Source organism: Malurus melanocephalus, unplaced genomic scaffold, assembly GCF_030028575.1.
Source record: "Malurus melanocephalus ecotype Western Australia unplaced genomic scaffold, MMel_1.1 scaffold_671, whole genome shotgun sequence".
Lineage (NCBI taxonomy): Eukaryota > Metazoa > Chordata > Aves > Passeriformes > Maluridae > Malurus > Malurus melanocephalus.
In genome coordinates this window covers 3564-27165 of record NW_026623903.1, presented here as the reverse complement: position 1 = coordinate 27165, position 23602 = coordinate 3564, and the positions used below count along the sequence as shown (strand labels likewise).

The window sequence follows — 23602 nt, the reverse complement described above, 5'->3', positions numbered from 1 at the left end:
CCGATGACGTTCCACATCGTCATCGAGAGGAGCGGCGCAGGCGCGCGGGGCGAGCACGCGGGTGGTGCATGCGCCGCGCGGGGCGGGCCGGGCACAGGCGAGGGGAGCGCGCGCCATGGCGGCCCCTCCGTGCGCCTTCTCTTCCCGCGGGTGCCGGCTGTTCGCCGCCTCGGGGCCCGATGGCCGCCTGCGCGTGTGGGACACGGCCGGCAGCCGCCTGCAGCACGAGTACGTGCCCTCCGCCCATCTCAGCGCCGCCTGCACATGCCTGGCCTGGGCACCGGCGGGGGCGCGGCAGCCCCCCGGCAAGGTGCGTGAGGGCAGGGAGCGGGGAGCCGTGGAGGGGGACACGCGCGAGCGGGGRATGGGGATAGCGGCGACCCGAGCAGCCCTGACGCGTGGCCGCGGCCCGCTCGGCTTCACCCCGCCCTCCGGGCGCCATGTGGCCGGGCGGGCCGGGGAGCGGGGACGCGGCGGGCGGGGTGAGGGCCCCGTGGGCTCCGCGAGGGTCGCTCGCTGTCCCGTCCCGTCTCCCTCTGGCCCCGGGCTTTGGGGTATGGCCACGTGTGGGGCGCCCCGGGGTGGAGGGGGGGGCGCGGGGGGAGGGGCGCGGGGAGCTGCTCCCCCTCCCAGGATTGCGCTACACAAGGTAATTGCACGTATTGGTGGGGGAAGCGGCTCCGGAGGCTTTGTTTTGTGGTTTTTTAATACAAAAATTTGGCCAAAGCACTGACTGTGTGAAATCATATGTCTCTCATATTAACGACGTTGAAGAAGCCTTGAARGAGCGAGGTATGTTGCTTGATGGCACGTCTTGCCTTAACTGAAAAAGGGATGCTGCCGAGCAGGTCAGCTGCCGTGTGCCCACTCAGTTCACTTTCCAATAAAGGTAGTATGTCCGCACTTGCTTACCCTAGGAAGTACTCCCATGCAAGCTGCTCCACTGTCTGGGATGCGTCTTCCTGAGTTCATGAATCCTGCAAGAAGGTATTGTGTAGTTTTATTCACAGCATGCGTCTGGAGCCCTTGGAAGTTCTCCACACTGACCAATTTTAACTTAACTTCACCTCAGGTGAACACTGACCCTGAAAATGTCTGGAGTATATACTGGGGTGCTTTTTCATCCTCTTTATGTTGAAGTAATGCCATTTTCTTTAGCTAAAATACAATGTTTCCAGAGGRAAAAAAATGCAAAACCAGGATCAAGTACGTGAAATCCACCCGCTTTGTCATAAGAATCAAGGGGTGCTTTTAAAAGTGTATCTTGGTAATCAGTAATTCATTGTATTTGAAATGCTGTTAAAGSTATTTCAAATGCTTAAAGCACAGGTTATCAACCCAAAGGAAGGTGATATTGTCTCATTTTGTTCAGTTGAACGCCCTAGTCGCTGAACTTTGAAAGCTATGAGGACGTGTGAAGAATGTGGCAGAAAGGGTCAGTTTTAGATTGTCCCCAACCTGTTCCTGTGTCATGTAACTTTGAAGCAGAAAGGGTCCATGCATTAGTTGCAAAGCTGTATATGTTCTTTGCTCTCGAATTCCCTCAAGCTGGCACATTAAATGGGGTTAATCYGTCCTGTGTGGAATGGAACTAAATTTGACACACTGTGCTGCTGTGGTGCCATAAGTCAAGCACTGCAGGTTTCTGAGGGAGTTTTGAAACTTTTTTTAAAATAACCCTGTCCAGAGACATGCTCCTAGACCCYACAGATCCTTGCATTTAACCTGGTTTACGGTTGTATGAAAATGGAATTAACCAGACAACATTCACCCTAGTGCTTTCTAGTTTTTCCGGTAGTTTGACTCCTATTCCCTGCCTGAAAGTTGGTGTGTKTTAAAGTGAAGCTGGGAAACCTACTGTTTCTTGGAATAATTGTGCTATACAACCTTTATAAATCCTTGTTTTTTTCCTTAAAATAATCTGAAGAACTGTGATTGTGATAGTTCTGCCAAATATGTTTTCTTAAATGTGTTTTTTTCTGAGGTTCTTTAGTGTCTGATTTCTTTTTTTTTGTTGTTGTTGTTCCTGAAGAGCTGACATCTGTCTAGGCAGTTCTAGTATCGGGTGTTCAGGGGTAGRGCTCTGCCAGTAGATAGCTATAAATGGTGTTTGGTCAAACTACACTTAAACTCAGTGTGCTTTGGACTGCTGCCGTGTTAAGGGAGGCACTGTGTAACAGGGGAATGTTAGAAACCACGTTTGGAACTGCAGGCTCTAGAATTGCTGATGCAGGGCTGGCTTTACTGGGATGCTCCCTGCCCATGTGCTTCCAGTGTCAGTGCTTCCCGTGTCCATCACCTCCTGCTCCTTGTGGTGTCTGGTGCAACAGTGGAGCTCCAACACTCAAAACGCCTTCCACTTTCTTCTAACAAACTGCAACTGCTCTGTCACCACCACCATGGCTCTCAAGACCTTTAGATTTCTCTCCATTTCAGTSTTCTAAGCGCTTTATTTCACATGTGAGCAGTGCAGATTTCAGCTTAGAAAGTCTCAGTGGCTTAAGTAGTTATGGAAGAACAGTATGAAAAAATGCATGCGCAGGTCCTTTTCAAATAACTCCTAACCATGTCTTGCAATTGAAACTTTGTGCTTTTTCAGGCAAAGTTGAAGGATTTCTGAATAAGCTTGAGTCTTAATAAATCTTCATAAATCTGAAAAAGAAATCAAATTACGAGGAAACTGATACTTATCATGTCCTGTCCATGAGAAGRGGGTACTCTTATATTTAAGACCCTGATCCACAAGTGAATCCCACATGATGTTTAGTGCAAATGTCAATCTCTGTACTAATCTAACACAGGGTAGAGAAGTTTCATAACTTTTATTTTTAGTTCTTAGAATGTTTTTTCATCTCAAACTTTTAACAGCTGTCTGAATTTTCCACCGGCATTTCTTCATGCAAAACCTTTGACAAAGTGCTCCACTCATATTGCTGATAAGGGATTGTCAGTAAAGAAATGCTTGTGGAAAAAAAAAAGTGGAGGAACCTTCACTGCCTCTTGCTTTCCTTTGACCCTGGAAATAACTGCATTTGTGGGAATTCTTTTGTGCCTTTGAGTTCTTCCAAGTAATTGGCCATACCAAACTGAAATGGAGGGTGAAAAAAATTTGGTTGAAAGGTTTATGCAGGGGAAGAGTAAAATCTGTTACTATTGGTTTGCTTTGCAGTGGGGGTGTGTGGGGTAAACTACATAAAGAGATCAAAAAGTACCAGCAAACACATGCATTGTACTTGCATCTCCACTCTGTGGCCTTTGTCTYTGCATGTCAGACAGCAGTTTCAATTAGTTGTCATTGCTGCCAAATCGACTAGTTTTAGTGTTTCATTATTTATGGTCTTAAAATCTGATGGATTTACATAGTTGTGCTTTGCACCTCTGATGGTTTCTCAGCATCTGTTTTTCTAAATACTCTTCTTTCTCAGGGAAAACAAAGCCCAAAAAAATACTTGCAAAAAGCCCTACTGTAGTCTCTTTTGTCAAGGGCCTGTTTTTGATGTAAAAATTATCTTTGTGGCAGTTCGGTATTTATTGGCCTAAACCAAAACACTTTTCTTTGCAGAAGGTGTTATCCCTGTTAAATACAGAAGAAATGGAAAATCTTGCTTCAAAGAGCCAAAGAATTTATTCTTCACTATCAACCTTTTACATCTTAGCTGTGGTGAAAATGACCAAATCCTGRTTGTTAGTATATCTCTGGACCGGAATAGAAATTATTTGTGTTCACTGTATCATGTTGTAAAAGCCATGTGATTAGCTACTCCACACAAAACTTGAACAGGGCTGGTTGCCCACATTTTATCTATCTCCTTGTGCTTCTTCAGGCTGCTTGTGCGTGCAAATAGATCTGTTGTGTAGAGGAAGCATTAGCATGTGTGTAATTTTTAAATTGGAGAGAATGCTTTGCTGTGATACAACAAATGTAAGGAGACTTACAAAGGTCCAATTTAAAACTAACCAGTAGCCTTAGTGATTTTCTCTTTTCATGTTCTTGAACAGATTTTTTTTTTCTTTGTGTGTGTGCAATTAGCGAGTAGCCAAGKGAGAATAAATGCAATGGCTTCTTCTGCCCTCTTTATTTTAGTTTCACATATTTAAGAACTGTTCCCAGGGATCTGGGTTCGCAAATTTTAGGTTAAGGGAGATGAAGTGAAATCCTTCCTCGAGGTGGCTGATAGCACTTGCAAGCAAGAGGGTGAAGGCCTAAGAATTGTGTGATCATAGGAGAACCCTTGGTGCAGACAACAGGACTTGGGCAGWGTGCTTTGCTTTGAGTTCCAGTTGCTTCCCTCTGTGGAATGGGGTAGTGMTTGCTTTTTGAGAAGCATTAGGGATGCTTCATATTTGCAAGACTCTTTTGATTACATTTTCAGAAAAAATGAACTGATYGTGATCAAGCATTTCCATTTTGTGGATGAAATACTCTGAATGTATTAATCTATACTTCTGACTCTGGGATAGGAACTTTGTGAAAGACTTTAATGTGTTTTTTTCCCTCATGCGTATGGTTGGTGCTATAGTAAAGTAGCCTCYACTGGGTGTTTCCAATAGACTCATAGCCACTTCGTTAACCTTGTCCATGGAGGTACAAGTTGAGTTTCTAGGCTTCTGTGTGCTTCAGAGTCCTTTTTATGCCTTAGCACAGTTWGTGCTGGCTGGCTGACTTACCTTAAGGTTTTTCCTCCCTCTGCTTTAACATTAAAATTAGCCACTTGGACTGATTTATTTCATCATTTCTCTTTTTTGGTTTTCCAGGATGGCCCACAGAGGAAAAAACGGAAGTCTGAAGTTGCAGAAGTGGACAAGCAGTTAGATATCCTGGCTATTGGTACAGCAGTTGGTAGCATTCTGTTGTACAGCACTGTAAAAGGAGAATTACAGAGCAAGCTAGTAAGTAATGCACTCTTTATCACATGCTACCAAACACCGATGGTTTCAGTCACTTTGGGCTGAAAAATGTTGGCTTCTAAGTTGATGCAATATTTTAACACTGTCTGTGAATTTTTGACTTTACATTWAAAGTAACAGCAATGATGAATTGCCTCACTGGAGAGTTAAATGCTCTCTGGGAGTGTCATACTCTCAGTTCCTGCATGGCATTATGGGAGAGAAGGACAGAATTCATCAGTGCTTGGGAAGGTGTCGCACTGATGGACTCTTCTGTAAATTCAACTCCCTTGTGGAAGCTCTTGAGCTGTTTCAGCACAAGACCCTTCTAAATAAAACACACTGACTTTCATTTGGCCTTTCCAAACTCCCAAGTACCTGTTTTAGTTGTGGGTTACATAACAAGCAAAAGAAACCCATGTGAATCRTTGCACAATACTTTTGAGATACTTGGGTACATTTTTGCTTCTAAACTCTTGAGTTGTAGGTAAGGTGATAAACATGTATGAATTTAGAGACAGCAGTGGCTTCTGAGAAATATGAGTACAAGTGACAGTAGCTAATGAATATGGAAGGATTATGTTAGAAAAGCGTCGTTGTAGTTGGTTTGAAAACGCTGGCTGCTCTTTTATGGAAGACAGCAGATGTTGTGCGTACTTTGATTTTTACATATAGGTTGAATTAAAAGATTATTACTGTTAGGGTCAGAGATGTCACTTTCAGCTGTCATTTCTGAACAGAATATCTTGCTGCAATGCAATTTGTCTTGCTGAAAGCTCATTTGCAGCAGTATATTTGGGATTAGTCTGAGCAGGTTGTTACAATCCAAGTAGTGAAGTAGACTCTATTAAATATTTTCATAAATAAAGGTTTTATTGGAGCTGCAGAGATTTTTTTTTGTTAGAGAGAAGTGATGCTGCTTGTAAGGTCGTCTGATCTGAGGGTAGTCTGCTCTTGACTACTGATACGGAGGGAAGGCTTCTCACTTGTGAGTGCCCTTAAGGAGGAAGACACTTAGATGTCTGTCAGCATGACACCTGTGCTAGCCTTGTCTTTAAGCACATTGCATACTGTYAGCATTGTCTGGCTGTGTGTATAAAAATAGCAGACGGGACGATTTTTTTTTTTTTTTAAATTCTGAAGTGCTAGGAAAATTACACAATCATAGGATATCCTGAGTTGGAACGGATCATCAAAACCCAACTCCTCTCCTGTGGCATCCCACCCTGAAATGGAAGGGAATATGCAGGTATGCAGATGATTGTGGTCAAAAAGGAATGACAAAAGTCACAGGCTCTGCAAAAACTATTAAGTTGTATTGGTAAACGATACAGTTGGTATAGAAATGGGTGTAAGTTAGTCCCTTGCAAATACTGTAAATGCATGCCAGTGGATTTTTTTGAAGGGTTTGGGTAAGAGAAGAAAGCAAGCTTAAAGGGAGAGAAGGAAAGAAAGAAAGGAAGAAAGGAAGGAAGGAAGAAAGGAAGGAAGGAAGAAAGGAAGAAAGAAAGAAAGAAGGAAAGATAGATAAGATAGATCGATCGATCGATCACCAGTACTGGCTCCAGCATCAGTCCAGCTGATGGTGTGTCCGGTGTCCTGGGGCATCACTCAGGCTTTGTTGGGGGTACCTTTTTATAGACCCYGGAGCAAGGGTTTAGTTTCTCACTTTCTGTGTAAATTAATTACCATGTGGAATTCATTCTAGACCCTTCTGGAAATGGGTTGGAGGGCTTTGAGGGTCTGGTGGTCGTGGTTCCCCCCCAACTGGGTGTGCCTTTGGTCAACAATCCAGGCCAGCATCTTGATTCATTCCTGCATGTGCATTGYGTTGTGCGGATCACCAGGAGCCAGAACAAGGATGTACCAGGAACGTGCTGTCCTACCTTCMCATGGCTCCCTCCTCCAGCCACATCCTGCTCTTTCACACAGTGTGTTCTTACCMACAGTGCTTGGTTGGTTCCATGCCTGTCCGGCTGTCCATCTTTGAGACATACACATTAGTCCCTTGTCTTCTAGGCTTCTACGTGGCCCTGCACAGGACAGCCCCAGGAATCACCCGGTGTGCCTGGGGGCATGGTCCAAATKCTTCTCCAGCTCTGCCAKGCTTGGGGCTGTGACCACTTTCCTGGGGCGACTGTGCTCTCTGGGTGCAGCACCTTTTCCTATATCCACCCTAACTGCTTCGCTCCCGACGCAGCTTTGTGCTGTTGCCTTGGGTTCTGTCATTGTCCACCATAGCGATCAGTGCCTCCCTCTCTGCTTCCCCTTGTAAGGAAGCTGTAGACAACGTCTCCTCTTCTCTAGGCTGTGTAAACCAAGCCAAGATACTTACGTGTGTGTATCAAGATACGAAATACCTTTTTATAATTGTATATATATATATATATGTGTGTATATGTTCTTTAAAACCACACACACTCTTCAAGTTGGCAATGATTGGAATTCAGTTTCAGAAGATCACCTTGTTCACATTGTTGGTGTGGGGAAGACTCAGTAGTCAGGACTGGTCCAGTGAGTGACCCTCTCTTACCTTCTGTAGGATGGTGGTCACGACAGCAGAGTCAACTGTGTGAGATGGCATCAAGATAACTGCTGCTTGTATAGCTGTTCAGACGACAGACACATTGTGGAATGGAACACACAGACCTGCAAAGTAAAGTGGTGAGTAAAGCTGCTTTTCGGTCGAATTTTTTCATGCTTGCTTTTGTTGTTTTGTCCCTTACAGGTTTTAGAAATGCTCCACTCTGCTTTCCAGGCTTCATGGCCACTGTACAAAACTGACTGTTGACTATTTTTTTCTGAGATTGGAAGTGTAATTGTCATGGTTGGATATCTTCCTCYGTGTATTGGAAGACTAGACAAAACTATGCTGAATGGGGTTTGGATCCCTCCATGCTAATTTTTTGTGAGATTGAAAGGCTAGAAGTCCCACTRAATGCTGAAAAATCTAAATTCTAGAAAAAAATCCTTGAGCAGGTACTGGCTGACCTCATTCCAGTAAAACTTGCTACCTGCACCTGGCTTTGCTCAAAGGGCCTTGCTATGATGATAACCCACTCGGTTTCGCTTGCTACTGATGTGCAGTGGGGACACTTCCACTTGGCTGTCTGAGCAGGCTGCTGCCGTTAAAAGTACTGTTGAGCAAAAATGAGCTTCGTGCAGAGTAGCAAAAGGTCTGGTGTAGGTATTTATTTTCTTTTGTAATAAGGTCAAATCATTGAATTCAAAGAAGAAACCAAGATTGTTATTTTAACAATCCTGGTTATCTTTCTTCGTTAAAAGCCTACTGTGTGATGTCCCATTGATCCTTCTCTTGATGTTTCTTTTTTTTGGTGACACTTCCCACTGTTGAGTTGTTACTGCAGCGCTCTTGGTTTTGTTAAGGTTGGCATGGGCATTGCAGGCAGCCCAACATCAGTAGCCTCTTTGATAACCCTAGGAAAGCCATGCATCCTTAGGCTGTATGACAATGAAACCCTATGTCAAGTAGCAGAAGATGGCCGTAAAATCTTCCTGTAACCTTCTCTGTTAGTACTGAACACACCCAGTTCCCTCTTCTGTTATGTGCTTTAGCTGCTGAGGTGCCTCGATGGTCCTYGCTCCACTGGATTTCCTCCATGTCAGTGGCTTTGTTGCGTGTCCCAGACTGAAGTGGCGCTCAGGTGCAGTTTCAAGAGTGGTGCAGAGCAATCATTGTGAGGACTGCAGCTCTCTTTTCTGCAACGCTACTTTGTAACCATTTGTCCCCAAGCYGTCCTGGGATTTTTTTCATCTCACCTGCAGGATTTACATTTTCCTCTTAAGCTTTGAGATTCTATCAGCCTGTTTCTTTTCAGGCCTGCTGATATGCCCCTGAGTAGCAGCCCTGCCTTCCAGCATATCAATTTGGTATTGAGTGCAAAGTTGTTGTGCGTCCTGTTTTGAAATCACCAAAGAAAACCTGGGCAGTTTTGGAGAATATTAAGCATATTGCACTSTCCTCATGGTGTGACACCAGTAACTGGCCACCAGCTGGACTTCACACCAGTGATCACAACTGTTTCAACTCAATGCAGCCAGATCTTACTCTCATTGGAGTCCATCCATTCAGGCTATATACGTCCAATTTGGCTGCAAGGGTACAATGTGAGACCTTGTCATAAGCATTGCTGAGCTCAACCTAAATGTRTCTCTCCTCATCAGCCAAGGCAGTTATCTCACGAAGAAGGCAATCATGTTGGTTAAACGGTGATTTGCCATTTGAAATTCTATGCTGGATGTGCCCAGACACTTTAGACCTTTCAGTGACTGGAAGTGGTTTCTGGGTGGATTTGTTGGATAACCTTCCCTGTTGTTTCCTGGATTTTCCATTTCTTGCCATATGTGAGTTTTGTCCCTTTGCCTTCAAGGAAAAGGTTTCAGAGGGAAGTTCCGTGCATTCATGCTGTGCTTTTATATGGAGAAAGCCCTCTCCTTTTTGCCTTCCTGGCATGTGATTGCTGAATGCCTTCCTAACGGTTCTGGTCCTGGAAGGCATCCTTCTGTCATTCTTTAAACCCAGTGTGATCAAAGCTCTCAAACTGCCCATGGGCATCTCATTCAGCCATGTGTATCCCATAGCATGTGTGTTCACATACAAATACTTGAGATGAGTCCCAGCCATGCTGCTTTCTGMGGAAAAGTGAAAGTTTCTGTTGTCATACTTCTTGGATGTTTCCCTCTGCCCCTGTCCCATACCAGGGATGATAGAGTGGGAAGGCTGAGGTTATGAAATGTGATTTGAGGCACTGTGTTCTTTTATTTTAAAGATGGCAACAGAGATCATTCCCAGGGTGCACAGATTGAAAGTACACAAACAATGTAAGATCATGGGTTTTACCTGAAAATTTTCGTTGGTAATGTTATGAGTCATACCTAAGGTAACTGAAGTTGGAARGAGTAGAAGAAATCAGTTCTCTTGAATTTTAACCTACTACAAGGAACAAATTATCCACAATGAACACTCACACCTAGTGTGCACGTGAGAGTGCTTGCATTCTTTAACACCTGTCAGGACCTGGAAGTTAATATTTGCGCAACCCACAGAGAAATCAGGATAGTTGCTCCTGGTGTAGAGAAGCGGTATTAAATTTTTTAAAAAATTTGATTTGCAGGCTTCTTAGACATGTTCCTATATAATTATGGACTKCTAGAAAGGGAATTGAAACCTTGTGGCTTTAGGTTTGACTTTCTAACTACTGTAGGAGTACTCCATAGGGCTGCTTCAGGAGGTGTGTGCAGCACACATGAAACCTCTGGCAGCAAGGCGTTGGACAGAGGTAGACTGAAACATCCTGGATGACTTTGTATCTCTCTGCAGATTTTTCATGTCCTAAGTACTCTTGATTACTGAAAGGCGTTCTGGACATACCCTTCACGAGATCCTGTTTAAAACTCTTTCCTGTAAAAATCATGTAAAAAAAATTTTCGAAGTGAAAACTACAGAATTTTTGCTGTGCATTACATTCTGTAGTCTAGTTTACACTTGTCTTTTAGTACATTTAAAAATACAATCTTGGTTTACGTTAYTAAATGATTTAAATTCTTAATCATGACTTTTTCTTGGAAGAGAATACAAAATCTTGTCATACRTATTCTGCGTAAGGTTTGTCAGGTTTGTGGTCTGTAAAATTTCCAGYTTCTATCAAAACTGGTACAGTAAATCATCTGTGTTTCAGAGTATAGGAAAGCTATTGCTTGGCATGTGCAGGTAATTTGGAAGTATTTCCAGAACAACTGTTTACAGTCAGTGTGGTGGGTTGYAGGCTACTTCCTAGCTGTAAAGGTTTTGTGTTAATGCTTTCCTCGCAATTTTGTCCTGTGAGAGACACYATCAATATTTCTTTAAAGCACATTTAGGCTTTTCATCACAGCATCTTTATTTTCCTTTTWWAAAAAAATAAYTATTTTTAAATAATGCTTTGAACCATAGGCCATTAAGATWTTTATTATTGTCAGTGACATTCAGAGACTTGGGAGGAGAGCCAGTAACTGAATRGGCTTTGAAACTCTCAGTTTTAGCRTTGAGAAGGCCTTAATGGGCTGGTGAWTAGAGAAGTCTTGAAAGTGGTATGGCTCTTCTTGCCCTATGTTCAGAAGTAGAAAACTTTGTGAGGAATTCAGAACAGAATATGCAAATATTAAAAAATAWGTCAACGATTCTTGGAATAGACTTCTGCAATAGATCTATATTTTAGAGTTATTATTTTTTTGTAAACTAATTTGAAGGCAAAGGGCAGCAGCAGAATAGCTTTGACATCCTCGTTGACTACTTAAATTACTGTTTTTAAATTTTGCCTTAAATATTCCATCACAGTGGTTTTGAGATTATCGTAATGAGTATTGTTTTTTTTCTATTTCTCCGTCTTTCTCCTTTTGAACAAAAACTCTCCATCCAAATTTTAGTAAGTGGAAAGGCGACAACAGCAGTGTCACCTGTCTATGCATCAGTCCAGATGGAAAAATGCTGCTGTCAGCTGGTAGAACTATAAAACTGTGGGACTTGGAGACCAAAGAAGTCTACAGAGTAAGTACTTTTATCCTCTTTTACAACTAGATGCAGAAAAATGCCCTTCTCGATTGGCAACACTACCCATCCAGTGTTTCCTGATCAGACATCTGTGTGAGGAGGCAATTGGCAGTTTCGGGGTTGCTGGACATTTTTGCTGTCATGAAACTGCTGTCTAAACTGCAGTTTCAGCTTGCTGAGAGTTGAATGAGGACATTCAAATTTTGCTTCTGAGCATGCTGCCAGCATCCTTTCTCAAGGCTGTAGGAGAAAGATGGATGCTGTTCTTTTTAACTGGGTCCCTCTCTGATACTCTTCTGTCAGGAGAGCTCAGTTCACCACCGTATCAGTTACYGCTGGCATGGGTTTTAACACGAATCCCTTCACAAAGCCATTGAGTTTTCTGGATAAACTTTATGTAACTGGTGGCATTATCAGTTTTGCTGTTAAAAGAGTTGGAAGGAATAGGAGCAACTCCTTATTGTTCTCTGAGCAGGGCTCAGACATTGAGCAAATGGCCATGCTTTAGCTGATCCGTGAATGCTGCCGTGTTCTCTTGCCTGCTAGCAGACAGGACAGGGATAGTCTCTGAATCTCCTGGTACTTGCTGTCAGGTGAGTGTGTACACATGTGCTGTTACTGGGGGCTTGCTGGCACGTGGCAGCTACCATGTATGTCTGCATTCTRTAATGACCAAAACCACTATTTGCAAAAGTAAATTGAAGAACCAATYTTTGGGAGGGCCTGGGGGCGGTGTGCTGCACAAATTCAGTGTGCCAGCACACGTGTATCCGTTGTTAAAGYTGCGAATGAAATCGTGAAGCTAGTTCCATTGCAAAGGTTGAAGTGTAAAATTGGGGAGGCAGAGGKGTGTGTTTTGTGACAGTAACAGCAGTACAGGTGGTTGTGTTTCTTTTGCATGGATTTAGTCCCTGTGGATTTGCCTTTGATTYCCCATTTAACTTTTGAAATGCTGATAAATATCTGGCAAGTCAGGAAAAGCTTCCTTGACATACAGAAATGCAAGGAAACTGTTTGCTAGTTAAAAACCACCGAGCTGTCCTTGCTGACTTAGGGACGCTCGAATCTTTCCTAATATTCTTTGTTAACTCATGTTTTGATTTTTGCCATATGTCTGCTTATGACAATCATGGAAAGATCTTGTTTTTTCTCTTAGCATTTCACAGGCCATGCTACATCAGTGTCATCATTAATGTTTACCACAGTGAAACCTATGAATGAAAGTAAACCCTTTGATGGAATTACAGGACTTTATTTCTTGTCTGGAGCTRTACACGACCGATTATTGAATGTATGGTAAGTAAACTTTTCATAATTTGTGATTGTGATCAGTGTTGAGCATAGACTCATCAAGTATGTTCTGAGCTCTGTGATTAACCATGCGAAGCAGAAGGGGCACTCTGGAAAAATGCGGTGATGATCTCTTTAATGGTGGTTTCGACTCACTGATTGTTGAGTGAAGACGAGATTTTCCTTGGCTGTGTCTGAGCATGCTTCCAGTTGCCATTTATGTCACTAGTGTGTGTCAGAACATACCGTGTAATAAACTTCCTTCTTCTTTGCACTTACTGTAGGTTTATATGAGGCTTCCTTGCTCAGTTTCACTTGGGAGTTACTTTGCACTCGGAAGTTAGAAGGTTTTCTAAGCTGAACACTGAAATGTCAGCGTGGTGCTTTTGGATGCAGTAGATATCACCGCAGTTACTAGCGACTTAGAGGCATTATAATGCTCGTCCGGTGCAGAGGATGGTGTTTGTGCTGTGGTAAATAATGTGTACTTTTTGTGTCTTCCAGGCAGATCAGGTCAGATAGGAAAGAAAAGAATGCTGTGATGTCTTTCACAGTAACAGATGAACCAACTTTTGTTGACCTGACGGTGTCGGAAGTCAAAGAAGAGGTAGGAGCAGTAGTTGGTAATCAAATGAATTCAACAATTTTTACTTATTACATCAATGGCCTTTTAAGGGTGTAAAGAAAGAGGCTTGATTTGGGTTATTTTGTGGGTTCTTGTATGCAGAGATGAGATCTAAATGCCAATTCACAGGTGTAAGGATTGTTATTACAGGTGCATTTATAAAGTTGGTAGTGTGAAATACTCCTTTTCAAAGCTACTAAGTGCAAATTCAGGGGTTTTTTTCCAGAAATTTTGTTTGTGGTGGTGGAAATGTCACTTGTTTCCTATATAGAACAAGTTAGTAATCAAAATGGTTGTTAGAACTTGGCAGCAAAAAAACCAAAAGAAATTGCTTCTAAAAATCTGGTTTGGATTATGGTCCTGTTTTTTTTTTTTTTTTTTTACTAACTTCAAGTTGTTCTGGCAGTGTAATTGCATTTGGAATCAACTAGCCTTTAATGAGTTAAAGTAGCAGTCTGCATTTGCCAAGTCTCAATTTGAACAACCACAAGTCTTTTGAAGTAGTTGTCTTGTGAATAATGTGTGAATGTGAAACGTGTTCACAAGCTGTTTCAGTAATTATTTAAGCGTTTTTCTTGTGCTGCATTTAAATTCCTTTTTTCAAAGCAGTATTTCATGCTGAATTTTTCTGATGCCTCCAGTTGTTCCCTCCTATATTCTCTAATGTACCCCATCATTTAGTTTCTCAAAGGAGCCATCTCAATTTCTTTCTTCTAAGCGTATTCACTGTCAGTGCCTTGGCATACCCGTGCCTCTAGACACGTCTGCTGCTGTGCAAACTGTTTAACTTRGAATGTATTGCTGGTGATAAAGTACAGTTGTGAATTACCTTTCCACTGTGAAATTGTCTGTTGATGTCCAGAACTTCCAGGAGGGGTTTCCTTTGATCTAATAAAACTCTCTTACTGTGCCTTCTTCCAGCCTGTGAAGTTAGCAGTTGTGTGCAGAGATGGGCAGTTGCATTTATTTGAACATATCTTAAATGGGTAAGTTAGGATTCATCCTGAGGATTCATTCCTTTGGGAAAGGTCTGGGGTTACTGCAAGGCAAGGGTCGGTTTTGTTACACTGCTGCCTTTAAGCTCTTGTATATGCTTGTGAACCAGGTTCCAGCTGCTTCTTTGTCTTGGTTTACACATTTTTGGAGAACTCAGCTTGGTGGGGGCAGTGTTACGCTTTGGTATTACGTGTGGCTTTGACCCAGATTTTGTGTGTCTGTGCCTCATCTTAGACATCTGTAAAAGCTGTAAAATGGCTAAGTTTGCTGAGGACCTGCTAATGAAAGGTGCTTAGATGTGCATGATATTGAAGTGTTCAAGCTAAACGTCTTGGAATTTTTTTAATTTCTTTTTTTTCCCCCCCCAGTTATTGCAAAAAACCCTTAACATCAAACTGTACTATCCAGATAGCAACACCTGGGAACGATGGGGACTCGACGCCAAAACCAGTCCCTATTCTAGCAGCTGCGTTTTGCACAGACAAACAGTCTCTGCTGCTGGTGTATGGAAACACCTTACAGCCCATCATAGAGAAAGTGGTATGTAAAACTTACCAGAGACTGTTTGGATTCTGTAACATGGACTCCATATTGCTCTCTGTTGGAAAAAGTTTTGGTTTTCTTCCTTTTATGTTTTCTGTTTTGAAATTGTACAACAATATAAAGCATACCCCTTGCCCTTGTGTTGGGAACTGASACTGTTGTCCCAGAGCTCTTTGGAAAGGTGATTTGTATTCTTCCATTTTTTCAGTTGGAGTACAAGTTGATATCGTTGCTGACTTTTGCCCTGTCAGCTGTTGCTCAATTAGGCCATTCAAACTGGTTTTAATACAGTTCCAGTTTACCTCAGTGAACTTCTTCAGAGTACATAAAAATCTGGTAACAGAAGGCAGATGTGCAAAGGAGCTGCTGTTCTGGAGAAAAATAAAGTTCATTGTCATTTATACCATTAGAGTTTGTTCTCATCTTTCAGTAGCATAATGAATCACAGGTGTGAGTGTCAACTATATTAACTGCTTTTGTTCCTGTCCTCCTAGTCTTTGAACACCAGTGAATCCCACATATGTTTGGTACGGGACATCCAGAAAGTGTTGTCACTTAAAACAGATGCTGCTCTAACAAAGGTGAGCTTTGCATGAAATGTGATTTTGTTTCTTCTCTTGTTTTACTTCAGAAATGAAGTAGGTAGAATTCACTGCTCTCTTAAAATGGCATTGGATTTCTGGGTGGACCTCTTCAGAGCTGCCAAGGTAGCTACAGATGTCCATAGCACTCAGGCAGGGGTGGGCGAAGAGACATTCGTAGCTGCTGTGTGTCCTGGTACGTGCAAGAGCACACGGTGGCCCTCCTGTTCAGCCAGGGCTGCCTGAGAGACACAACCGACTGGTGGCAGTTTCCTGCCTAGGATCAGTCCTTCCCTTAGAGTCTGTTGGTTTGTACAGCCTCTTTGATCCTCACGGTTTGGGGTGAAGGTGGGATGACTTCRTTTTAGATAAATAAAATGTAGTAGAATCTCAAGCCAAAAATCCTTTCGGCTTTTTCTCAATGTGGCCTTCACGTGTTCCCACTCACAGGGACCTGGCAATGTGAGCTTGGCACTTAGGTGGCAGCAGTGTCTATGGAGGCCAGTTGCCACTGGGTTCTCTCATGCAGGATCTCCTGGTTATTTAGAGACAGGCTGTGAATTTCTTAATCACTGTGCATATTCAAGGCCTTGAAAATTTGAAATGCTTGGAGTATCAGCAAAGGGAGCAGACAGCGGTGTTTTTGTGGCCCTACAGTTACCTACTGAATCTGGTCTTCCATTGGTCGGATGGGGTTTTGTGCTGATTCCTCAGTCCTGGAGCCGCTGGGGGCAGAGCTGAAGTGCAGGGAGTGGTGTAGAGCCTCCCTGGCATGCAGTGATGATGCCCATCTTGGTTTCGCTTTTTGCTGAATTCCAGTGAAGACATATTTCTCTTGGCTGTCTGAGCATGCCATGTGGGGAGAAGGCCAGCGACGAGTGTGACGAGCAAAGGGGATAGTATTTTATCACCATCAGTGTTCTGTGCTTAACTTCTTGATATAGAAAATGAATTTTTTGGAAATTAGAAGTGTCTTTGCTCACTGTAGTAGATTACACTTCTTTCACCTCAGAGGTACTTTAATAAAAATAGGCTTGGTCAGAAGTGCTGTGGTTAAAGAAGTGTTCAGGAAGTAGCAGGTCGCATTTTTGATATTCTTGGAAGTGGCATACTCTCTTACATGCTCTGTAGGTCAGGGGAGCATCTGATTATTAAATACAAAATTCCATCATCTCCTTTGCGTTCGTTGAAGCTGATGACTGTTTGCTATAAACTAAGGTGTCTCTGTCACTGGGGTCACAGCCTAATTCAGACAACTGAGTTCTGTGTTTTAGCAATGTTTGGAAGAAAAGAGATGGGATTGAAATAAACGGTGACCGCCTCTTTCTGTCACATTGTGCTCGGCACTTACGTGCTTTCCGTGGGCCTTGCATTAGATGCTGAATTAATTGGGGCTGACTGTGAGCACAGGCGGTATCTGTTGTCAACAAATACCCAAATATTTGTTGTTGGGTACAAACAGTTCCGTGAATGTTATGCCAAAAACTTCTACGAAAAATGGTTCACGGGTGATTCAAAKAGATCATTGCTTTAGTTAATTATGAAAACCAGCTGTTTCTTAAGGTTATTCATTGTCTTAAATATGTCAGATTTGCTTAAAATTTATGTCAAGAAAATGGGTTGTGTCAGGCTGATTTTACCGTATGTGTGAGAGTCTCAGAATAAAATCCATATTTTAAATTGGAAGAAAGCTGAAGATACTAGCAACTCATGGGAATGTGGTCATCTCTGTGTTTTAGGTAAAGACACCTGTTGTGAACTCGGACACCAAAGTTCTAGTGCCTGGCATTCCAGGACATAGTACAGCTGTCAAAACTCCAGCCGCGGGAAAGGAGAAAAAGAAAAACAAGAGGAAACCAGGAGAGACAGAGGTAAGGGGCTTCCTCCTGCAAACTCAGTAAGAATGGAGAAACTGAAATCATGAATCGTTGCTATACCTTCCATAGATTAACTTGAATTTGCTTTGTTTGCTGTGGAAGAAGGGTTAATGATACCATCTTTTTGTATGAAAGAGACCTCCCTCTACTCAAAACATTTCCTTCTTTCAAGCCCTCTGCCTTGCCCGTGGTTTTGCCAGGCTGTTTCAAAACTTTGTCACATGCTTGTGTCTGCCTGTGCCAAGATATATTGGTACATTCAGCCAAAACTTCATCTGCTTTTCTTTTCTCATGCTATTTGCTGCCAGTGCATTTAAAAGAATATGCAAAATGGGTGTTTTTTTCCCAGCTGAATTAGAGGGAATGCTCTAAGTTAGGTACCTCGCTTTCAGRTGATGTTTGTGAGAAACTGCACTGTGACACAGCACTGCCCTTGTTTCTCCTCCGCAGGAGAGCATCGAGGAGCGCCTTGGAGCATTGGATATTGATGTGAGCAAAGTGAAAACTCCAGGTGGCCTTCCCCAAACAGACAGCTTTGCCGTGCTGTTGGTTCAGGGCTTGGAAAGCAATGATGCAGAAATCCTCAATGTAAGTCTCRCAAGCTCCGTGTGTTGGATCTATTCACTGGAACTGGTGGGGAGCCTTTCTGAAAGCTGGGGAGGCTGTACTGTTCAGAATCTGTTCTGTCTCTCAGCTGCCTTTTGCTGATTTGCTGCTCAAGGCAGTGCTGTTATGAACTGTAGTAGCAGTGTTACTCTCTTCTTGTTACCTGCCTTGCTTTCTGAGTCGGCCCATGAACTTTGAGGCTGATAGGTTTATGATAAATTTGTCTATGATGTAAAACATCTGAACTGTGATTTAAGTGATGCTACTGATGCAGTCATGTTCACTTTGGCTTGGGCTGGAGAATATTCTGTGGTTAGTCTCCCGAGGGTACACTTTGCAAGCAGATACTGTTTGAAAAATGAATTGATGACAAGTTTCTCTTGAAGAGCTTACCTTTGCATTTGGACTGGGAAGTATTACTACTGGGGTGGGCAGCTGTTACCAATTTGATGCTGAACAGAAATTTCTTGTCACATGTGCTGGTGAAAGGCATTTATTTGTATAAGAATATCAAAATGTCAGGGGAGATTTTGATTTTAATAATGCATAATTTCAAACATGGGGCAGATGGGCTAGAGGCAATGCTAGATGGTTTTAGATGGCTTTATTGAGTGTCTTTATTTTGTTGATTCTAGCYGACTTGAAAAATGGAACTTCTTTTCATAGCAAATCTTTTGCTCATTATCCTCAGCATACAAAGGTAGTGGAGTAGGAAGAGGTTTACGGCCAGGAATTTTTGATTTTGCTGATTACTCATACACACGTTAGAACGGAATTATTCTCTGATCATATTTTTTCATTATTACAGAAAGTGCTTAACACAAGAAAAGAAAATATAGTAAAGAACACAGTAGCCAGAATGCCTATACATGCTGTTATTCCACTGCTGCATGAGGTAGGAGCGCCTGCACTTCTTGTATTGTCATACAAGCCACATGTGGTTTGCCTTCTAGCTACTAAAAATCCAGGATATGTCTCTTTATTTTTGAAATTGGTTTGTTACCTTAAGAGGATTGAAATGTTTCTTAATTTATCTYTGATATACTTCATAACTTTTCTGGCTGAAGCTTAACCAAAGGACCAAGTGTCACTGTCAAAGCTAGGACAAGCATTAGATAATGTATTATTATTTTAAATTATTATGTGGGAAAAAGAAAGGGAAGAGATTAAGCAAAAGCTTGTTTAGTCCGTGGTAAACGATCACCATTGCATCTTCTTTTCAACTGCTAACGTGGACAATAACTTTAGGCATCAGAAAGTCCATTTGCTGTAGTTAAACTTTGAACTTCACTTAGTAATTTTAAAATGGATTTGACTTCTGAACTGCTTATCCAGTGACATTAAATAAATGCTTTATTTGGACAGAAGTGTTTTAATGATTAGCCTTGAGTGGACTTTAGTTTTTTAAACTGAATAGTATTTAGTAGCCCTTGTTACATGYGTGATGTTCCATAACGTAAATTAATGGTTCAATTTCTTTCTTATTTTAACGTGATGACCACAAATAAGATGTAATTTTTATTTATGGTAGCGATCTTGACTGATTTGTGCAGATGGCCTGGTGGTGAATGTTTGGTCTTGCAGCACCTCCGTAGGCTTATGTTAATGAGATGCTGTGTTTCTTCTCTGGGTCCTTTGTCAGGAAATCTAAGTGCAAGTGTTTAACTCTATAATCTCAGTGGATGGTCAGACCTTTATGTAACCGTCTGCTCCCAAGCTTGAGATTTGTTGCGTGAAATGGCCTTTATCTGATATTACCTCCACTTGCTTGCCCAACCTGTCCACCCTGTCACAGCTGCTCTACTAAGCAGAAAAACAGAGACATAGAAAAGAAGAGGTTTCCTCCTTCTTATTCCTGCCAGGTTTAAGCTTCCATGGATATGTGCATTTTAAGAATTCCAGCTTTCTTGTAATACTAAAACCCACTTTTGCAAGTTACCAGCCAGTGTACAGGGTGGTAGAGCCAGCATTGTAATTTTCTGCAGCCTGGCAGTGGTTAATCCTAGCAAACCTCAGATGCCTAGAAAACTTTCTGCCCCGGTATTGGGGCTGTCAAATGGACCTAATGTGGGGGTTTTAAACTCATTATGTTTGTTACTTATTGCTGACTGTTGTTTTTGTCTTCTAGCTTACAAAGAGATTGCAGGGCAACCCGTACAGGTAAGRGATAACTCAACTACGGTTTAATTCACCGGAAACTTTTTGTGTGTGTGTGTGTTCTGGTCCCTCCCACCATAGATGTGATAGATTTCCATAGTAACTGTAATTAAACTGCAGCATCTGGAGGTAAAGACTGACCTCACTGTGGGTGAAAAGAGGAACTACTGTTACAGGAATGCTTTGTCAGGGTGGCTGAAGTCAAATGAAAAAGGGGAAAGTATGTCTGAAGTGAGTGTGTAACCCTGAGAATGCAACAACTGAAGGTTCCAAATGTTTGCATTATGGCCCTGATCAGTAAAGTAGTGCTCAGGTGTAGAGCTTGTGTAATTATGTAATGTGTTYAGACTCAGCTTCCCCCCATCCTGTTATGTTGTTGTAAGGGCAGTTTTGCTGGGATGGGCTATGCTGAGTTCTGGGGGTTAGGTTGGTTTGGGGTTTATTTTTTCTGTGTATAAATGCCCTTGTTGTGGGTGGAGAAAAAAGTAACATGTGTTGATGTTTTATTCATTGAGACCATCCATAAAAGATTTTAGAAGCACAGACCCCTCAGCTTGTCCAGTTTAGTCCCTCACTGAAATGCCTGTTCTTTTCCTWACAATAATTTCCATATCATGTGGATAGCCAGGCTTTACATCTGCATTTGTCTTGGTCTCTGATTAAAGAGGAGCACTATATATATAACTATTTAGCATCTAGATTATGAAATCTTTCAGCCAGTGTCTCTCGGATATAATTAATTTCTCTTTTCCAGTGCCTCACTAATGGTTCGATGGCTCAAGTCGGTTTTTACCCTACATGCATCCTACCTTTCCACAGTAAGCATTTTTCATTTGTGCCAAATCATTTAAGCAAAACTAGATTTAAATGCTTAAATAACCGTATATTCTTTCTTCAGGAATCTGTTTCCTACTCTCTGCATATGGCAGTGCCCAAATCAGTGTACTGAGGGCTATGCTTACACCACTACTGCCAAACCTACTGCATTTTACCGATAAATTGTTTGTCTCGGTCATTCCATAGACATAGTTATTGCCATCCGAAAGTCAAACCAAGAGACGTTATGTCACAGCAAGTAATGCTGTACCTTCTGAACTGAAGTCSGACCTTGCCTTACAAGTGATGGATGCAGCACTCTTGTGGATTCAGGAAAAGACATTTGGGCACTCTCAGCCCTTTCTCCCATTTATTGCAGGATTGCTGACTGGCAGAAGTTGCTGAGGCGCTTTGCCGAGGCTGCGTTCAGACACCGGTGTGTGTTTGGTTCCCCCTTACGCAGCTTTCTGAACAGTGCTTCACCCGTGTGTGGCAGGAACTGTGGGAGTCTGAGAATTACCCTGATATTTCTAAACATGGCTGTGTTAATTGATTGGGCTGCAGGTGGTTCCTGTGAACCCTCGGCTCTCCCTTCTGTCTATAATAATGTGAGCGAGTGTTGCTTGCCCTCAATGTACAAAAGTAATTTAAATAAACAAAAGCATTTGGAATGTGTTTGTTAACAGCTTCATTTTTTTTTTTTTATCTGTCTCTTCTCCCAAGTTGCCAGACCTTATTCCTCAGCTGGGAATGTTATACCAGTTGATGGAGAGCAGAGTGAAAACTTTGCAAAAGCTTTCCCGTCTGCATGGAAGACTCTTCATTCTTGTCACCCAGGTGAGCTTCAGCTACATAACCAAGTACATAACATGAGATACACAGGGATGTTGTTTGCAGACTTCGGCTCATGTTGGGGTTGCATCTGATGGGACCTGTCCTAATGCAGCTGCTGTTCAGTGATGCTGATAACACTCAGAGAAGCCCATCAATTGACCGTCCTGTCAGTCCCTGCTCACCGGGAGTGTTTTGTCCTACCAAATGTGTCTGCTCACCCATAGAGTTTTAATTAGGAATAAAAAGGAGGCACTGGGCCACTGTGGAGCCGATGCATCTCCAATGTTATGTTGTAATTTKTGTTTTTTTGGCTGTTAAACCAGTACTGTAAGTGAATTAATGTGTGCTATGCCTAATGTAGACCTCATTTACATTATTAGGAGTTTTGTTGTAATTTAAGGTTAAAATACATGATTTAATGTCAGACTAATCTGCAAATTCCATTCAGGTTGCAGCATCACAAACAGTTCAGGAGGTACCTGAGGTTAATCAGACTGCCAAGCTGGTCTATGAGGATGGTAAGTGTTGTATGCTAAGCATAGCTCAACTCCTGAATTCACATGAGAGCCTGCACTTGGTGGCTGTTCATCGTGCTCCTGTGCTTATCTAGCAGTGTACAGTCTGCAAACAGAGAGGTTTTGTGAGATGCCTGTGGCAGAGAAATCAGTGCCTAATGATGTGGACATCTTGTAATTAGTTACTCCTTCTTTCCCTTCCTTTTATGTCCTTTCATTCCCCCCCATACTTGCCTCACAAATAAAGAAGTCAGTGAATTGGAAGTGCAGTGTTCTGCTTTAACTTACCTGGAACCTGAAATTCCTCATGTTCCCTGCCCTGGTGCTGAGGTGGACACAGTGAAGGCACTGCTACATTTGAGTCAGCGGGAYGCCGGTACAGGGGCTGTCCGCGTGTGTGTGTGCACACTTCCCATCTGGCTTTTTTCATACTGCATCCTCACACTGTGCATTGGCAATGGGACTGACGTGGTCTTGACTGATGGTGGTTACCTCATCTCCAGGTAGAATTAGTTTTGAATGGAAATAGCTCAGTTTGAAGACTTGGCTGCACGTGGGCCTGGACTTTGCACAGTGACAAAGCCTGTTCCCCAGTCTGAGGCTGTTTTCTCTTTGCAGACTCCTCGGAGGAGGAAGGCTCAGATGATGAGATGATTGCAGATAAAGACTCGGATGTAAGTGACTCTGAGTCGGTCCGTATCTTCTCCCATTTGCTTGTAGCAGGAATGATGTGACTGACAAAGATTCAAACATTTCTGTTCTATTTTTTCCCCAGGAAAACTGGGAGGAAGATGAAGAAAAAGAGGAGCAATCTGATGAACAAGACATGACTGTTGAAAAGGAAATCAATGGTGACTCTGATTTGGAACCAGAAAATGAAAGTGAAGAAGAATAACAGCACGAAAGAAAAATTTTCATGGTTTGAGCAAGCGGGCCACTGAGCTATTTGATTCTGGATTGTGTTGCTGAAAGATGGTGTATTTTCATATCAGGAGTGCAGAGCATTGCACGGCCTGTTTCCAGAGGCACCTGTGGGGCACTGCATTTCTGAATCCAGAATGTTTAACCGTGCCAGCCTTCTCTCGCCCTCCTTCCCTGCGCTTACTTAGAGAAACATTTCCTCCACCTCCTGGTCAGATTATGTCATGTGGACATGCATTTGTATCTCAAGTGAAATAAATCTGCCACCAGTGTTTGTGTGGGAAACTTGGTTCAGCTTTACATTGAATTTGTTTCAAATAATCAAGGATCAAAGACAACTGGTCTATACCTTCTTTCCACGCTTCAATTAGCAATAGCAAGTGGGCGTCCTGCTGATCTTTTTG

The 23602-nt window shown here is 42.5% G+C and overlaps 1 protein-coding gene and 3 non-coding genes across 4 annotated transcripts; all 4 read left to right on the top strand.

The window, feature by feature from the left end:
* Positions 1-64: 64 nt before the first annotated feature.
* On the top strand, positions 65-23596 carry WDR43 (WD repeat domain 43). Its single transcript, XM_057383979.1, has 18 exons — positions 65-310; positions 4756-4890; positions 7430-7551; positions 11314-11434; positions 12594-12733; positions 13232-13334; positions 14274-14338; positions 14717-14888; positions 15386-15472; positions 17212-17343; positions 17800-17937; positions 18764-18850; positions 20084-20115; positions 20867-20930; positions 21652-21765; positions 22211-22280; positions 22896-22951; positions 23053-23596. The coding sequence occupies exons 1-18, from the start codon at positions 116-118 to the stop codon at positions 23170-23172; spliced, it is 1953 nt and encodes a 650-aa protein (XP_057239962.1). The 5' UTR covers positions 65-115; the 3' UTR covers positions 23173-23596.
* On the top strand, positions 7928-8005 carry LOC130584169 (small nucleolar RNA SNORD53/SNORD92). Its single transcript, XR_008966490.1, has one exon. It is a non-coding gene; the product is annotated as a small nucleolar RNA SNORD53/SNORD92 (small nucleolar RNA).
* Positions 12846-12929, top strand: LOC130584170 (small nucleolar RNA SNORD53/SNORD92). The gene has a single exon (XR_008966491.1). It is a non-coding gene; the product is annotated as a small nucleolar RNA SNORD53/SNORD92 (small nucleolar RNA).
* LOC130584168 (small nucleolar RNA SNORD53/SNORD92) lies at positions 16245-16323 on the top strand. The gene has a single exon (XR_008966489.1). It is a non-coding gene; the product is annotated as a small nucleolar RNA SNORD53/SNORD92 (small nucleolar RNA).
* Positions 23597-23602: the final 6 nt, after the last annotated feature.